The 4329-nt window shown below is 43.4% G+C and overlaps 1 protein-coding gene across 1 annotated transcript; it reads right to left on the bottom strand.

Moving 5' to 3' along the window:
* Nucleotides 1–1298: 1298 nt before the first annotated feature.
* Nucleotides 1299–2317, bottom strand: LOC123185810 (protein SPIRAL1-like 4). Its single transcript, XM_044597636.1, has 2 exons — nucleotides 1982–2317; nucleotides 1299–1785 (listed from the first exon to the last, which is right to left on the bottom strand). The coding sequence occupies exons 1-2, from the start codon at nucleotides 2285–2287 to the stop codon at nucleotides 1690–1692; spliced, it is 402 nt and encodes a 133-aa protein (XP_044453571.1). The 5' UTR covers nucleotides 2288–2317; the 3' UTR covers nucleotides 1299–1689.
* Nucleotides 2318–4329: the final 2012 nt, after the last annotated feature.

Raw genomic sequence — 4329 nt, forward strand, 5'->3', positions numbered from 1 at the left:
TTTTTAGGGGGATAAATTATGAGTAGCTTGATTTGTGTCCTCATAACGCCCGGCCAGCATCCCTGTAAGTTGCCTGTGAATTGTTAGGTTGTTGCCCTCGATACGCTTGGCCTGACCTAAAGTAGCAGATTAGCCTCGCTAGAGAAGCATGAAGGTTTTTTTTTAGAACATACAAACTTTATTCAATCGAAACAAAAGATACACCGTTTATGAGGAATGGGATAATTTCATTTAAAGGCATGTCAAACCAATCGATGGTAGAAGTAAATCTAACCTATTTGACAAGCTCATGAGCAATCGCTTTATTACAGTGTTCGAACCTAGAAATAGAAAAATCACAAGCAAAAAAATAGCAATCAGCAAAAATTACTGCCGGCACCCTTGCGGACCGTCCTCCATTATTCATGGTATCAATGACATTCAAATTATCAGAATTAATGACAAATCGATTGCATTCCACACATTGCGCCAAGGATAGACCAAATCTAAACGTCAAAGCTTCCGCCATGAGAATGTCCGCACACCAGTCGATTCTCCAACAACCTCCTGAAGTGAATTTTTCTTTACTGTCTCTCAGAACCGCTCCCGTTGTACCTTTAAGAAGGTCATGATCAAAAGAAGCATCAACATTAAGCTTCACAAAGCCCGTTGGGGGACGACTCCAACCCACCTTTTCATAGAAGTGTTTGGAGAGGAAGCGACAATGTAATTAGCCGTAAGAGCTTGTATCCCCATAAAAATCTGGTTACCATCTTGAATTTTCTCCCTATACACGAGTTTACGCCTTTCCCACACAAATACCAATTCGTGATGGCAATCATCACACGCATATTCTGAAACCCAAGATATCTTGATCTGGCATGTGTAGTAAGAATTCCAGGACAGCCTCACCAGGACGATCAACTTCACAAACTCTATAAATAATTTCGTCCAAACCTAGTCTTCTCCAAACCTCGTTAGCTTTCTGGAAGTAAAACAACAAATGCTTTGCCGGACTTTGCTGCGAGCGATGCACACAGCCACAAGAGCACTTCTTCTAGCTCATACAATGTATACACACATCATCATCATCATATATAACAAAAGTATTGTGATCCTTAGATCCATAATGAGTTTGTGGTTTGAGATTCACACATATAATCATCCTTATCATCCAACGATCTTCATTTCACTACTCAATGAAGTCGAAGTACAGTGTTTCCACATCTAGGGCTTCGTGAATGTGCAATCTTAAGTTCTTAACCAACTATCTTTTTTCTTCTGAATTTCATGGAAAACGAACTAGTATAAGCTAGATGTGAATCTGTTTAACATGGATAATGGAATGCCTCATGACTCCATTACCTCATAATACATCCCGTGGATAAACAAAATAAATTACAACAGTCTATATTCACTCTTGGAATTACACAGTAACTCATAAGAGTAAGAAAACCATTTGAATTGAACACCCAATCATAACTTAAACCCCATATAACTTAAGCTCTGCATAGCAGCAATTACAACAAAGATATTAAGCGTCCATGGTTCACACCGACCAAGCAACACGGTACAGGTACGTAGATATATAGGTCATGCAAAGACAAGCTCGTGCTACATAAATTAGAATACTTTTCTTTCGCATACCGCAGGTGAAAAACATAAATAGATCGACCGAGTCATGAACTCTTGTGGACTGGGTGTGTGCCATCATTTGTCGTCAGTTACGTTCGTCTCCGAAGAGAAGAGAAATCCAAGCGACGACGCCCCTCCCGGTGCACACCGGACCCTCGTCGACGGTCGGTCCTACAAGGCGAAATAGCGAAGACGCACATGTTGATTATTACAGGCTCATGCATGCAGGCTATGTGAGTATGTCATGGAGCATCTGACTGAAGTGATCTGCATGGACGATGCATCTTATGTACAGAAACCAACGATCTGAACTTCTAAAGCAGTACTTATACAGTGATTACAAAGTACAGAAATTTAAAGAACTTACAGTGATCAGAAGCCCGGTGTTGTTGCCCGATTGGTTAGTGTGGTAGATGATGGAAGCAGGTCTGCGAGAAACAATCGGGTTCCAGTCCTCCTCTCTCTTGGGAGGAGCCTGGTACGGCAGTTCTTGGTGGTCTGCTTCATCACCGGTCATGACCTTGTCGTCCTGCGGCTGCATGACGATGCCCTCTTCCGAGGGCTTCTCGGTCTCTTGATTGGATTTGAACCTGTGGATCGGGAAGATCTCATCCGGCTCAAAGAGGTAGCCCAGAGAGCTCCGGCCGCCCCCGCTGCTCCCTGATCTACTCATCTTCTGCCGAAGTGTGCTAAGCTTGTGTTGCTGTGTTCTCTCTCTCTCTCTCTCTGTCTAGCGTGTTGAGTTGCTACTTATAGAGCTGGTGTGAGTATGGGTCACGCTATGGGTGCACACCTCGACATCGGAATCAACCGGGCATATCGATCAGTAAGCAGTCACATGAATTGAACCAAGGATACATACGTGAGAGAGTGGGAGGCACGAGGCCACCTTCAGACATGGCCACACACCGCAGCAACACTGCCTTTTTCGGGTTCAATCTTGCGTCCAACAGTGATCATCATACGTTAAACAGACGCCGCCAGCGAACCAACTTGTGGTTGGATAGTTAGAGAGAATGTGGTATCCCCAGTCCATCAGGGTTTAAATCCTGGTTTTCGTATTTATTCATGTATTTATTTCAGGATTTTCGACGATGCACATTTACTGGGAGGAGACGTTCGTCGCGACTTCGTAAATTTCAAGATAATATGCCGATGCAGTCTTTCGAAAGTGCTCATAGAGATAGAGTGTGCGTGTGTGCGTTCATAGGGATAAGTGTATGCGCGTGTATATGAGCTCTTGCGTTTGTACTATGTTAAAAAAAAAAAGACGCCGTCCAACTCGTAAATATTTGCCCTGCCTATGCAAAGAGGCATTTTAAATTTCAAACTCTGCTGAGAAACGAGGTCACGTTTCTATGGTTTGGTGTCTATGGGGAAAAGCCATTTCAACCCTAGAAATGCACTTTGCTCGGCCGTACGAACTGAACGTGGTGATCAAGAGAAGTGGCATCGTGCACTACTGCTTCCTTTGATCCCCCACCGGTTCGTAAGAGTCGCGTGCTCAATCGGTTGGTAAGTGGGTCCTGGGCAGCAGCGCGTACGGATCCACCTTTTCCTCAACAGTTCATCTTATATATAAAAATAGTATTGTTAAGTCTCAGTCGACTGAGAATTGGTTATATCTCAGTCGATGCTACATTAGTTCGATCTTGCGTGAAAATCCATGCAAAAAAAATATCTAATTATATATATATATATATATATATATATATATATATATATATATATATATATATATATACACTATGTCACTTGACTAAGACTTGGTTAAATCTCATCTCAGTCGACCGAGACCTAGCCATACCCATATAAAAATTATGAAAACAACTATTACTGTTCCGAAACAGTGGCACGTAGGGAGATTAGTGGCTCGAATTTGTGACTTCTTGCACATTAGCAGCAAATGCAGCATTGGAGCATCTGCGGCGTTGACACGTACAGAGCACCAATTTTCCAACAATGGCCCCCCTAGGGCGTGAGACAGCGAGGCATCAGCTTTTCCAACACGGTCTAATACAGCCGCGCTGTTACTGACTCCTATTGCGAATAGGGCAGCGATGTTTAAGCTCGATCGACTTGTGGACCCTTCCATTTGCTCAGATGTATTATGATGCTCTTCCATTTCCAAACCGAACCATTTTCTGATGCTTGATTGCTTCTTCTAGCTCTAGGCCTGGAAAAAACGAGCAAGCTGATGACACCGGCCCTGGTATGGTGCGCGACGGCGACGTTGTTGTAGTTACTACGTCTCGCGTCAGTAGAGAGACGGCAGCTTTACAAGCTAGAGACTGAAAGTGACCATTGATTTGTACATGGCATCAGAAAGATTGCTTAGGCGGGCACTGACATGTTGTTACTGCTTTATGGCCTGTAGGTCTTAGGAGGCCCGGCCCACATCTCCCATCAAAGCTTAATCTTGACCTAACGCTGTTTTCCCTCACGGATTCTGTGGAACCCGTCCGGCCGTCACACCGTGGCTTCATCGAGGGGCTCAAGAAGCAACAGAGACAATCCAACTTTTCTGTTCAATCCAAGGAGGAGAAAAATTGTTTCAGCTACACAAAATTTTCCACAAAAAAGACCAGTTCTTCACCTCCTTTCCTTTAGGACCAACGATAACGGCATTTTCTTCGTGTCAACAAAAAATGAATTGGACTTTTTATTTCGTTTTGTTTTTAACATATTTTTTGCCCGTGGATGCTGATTTGGTGC

The sequence above is a fragment of the Triticum aestivum genome, chromosome 2A (assembly GCF_018294505.1).
Source record: "Triticum aestivum cultivar Chinese Spring chromosome 2A, IWGSC CS RefSeq v2.1, whole genome shotgun sequence".
NCBI lineage: Eukaryota > Viridiplantae > Streptophyta > Magnoliopsida > Poales > Poaceae > Triticum > Triticum aestivum.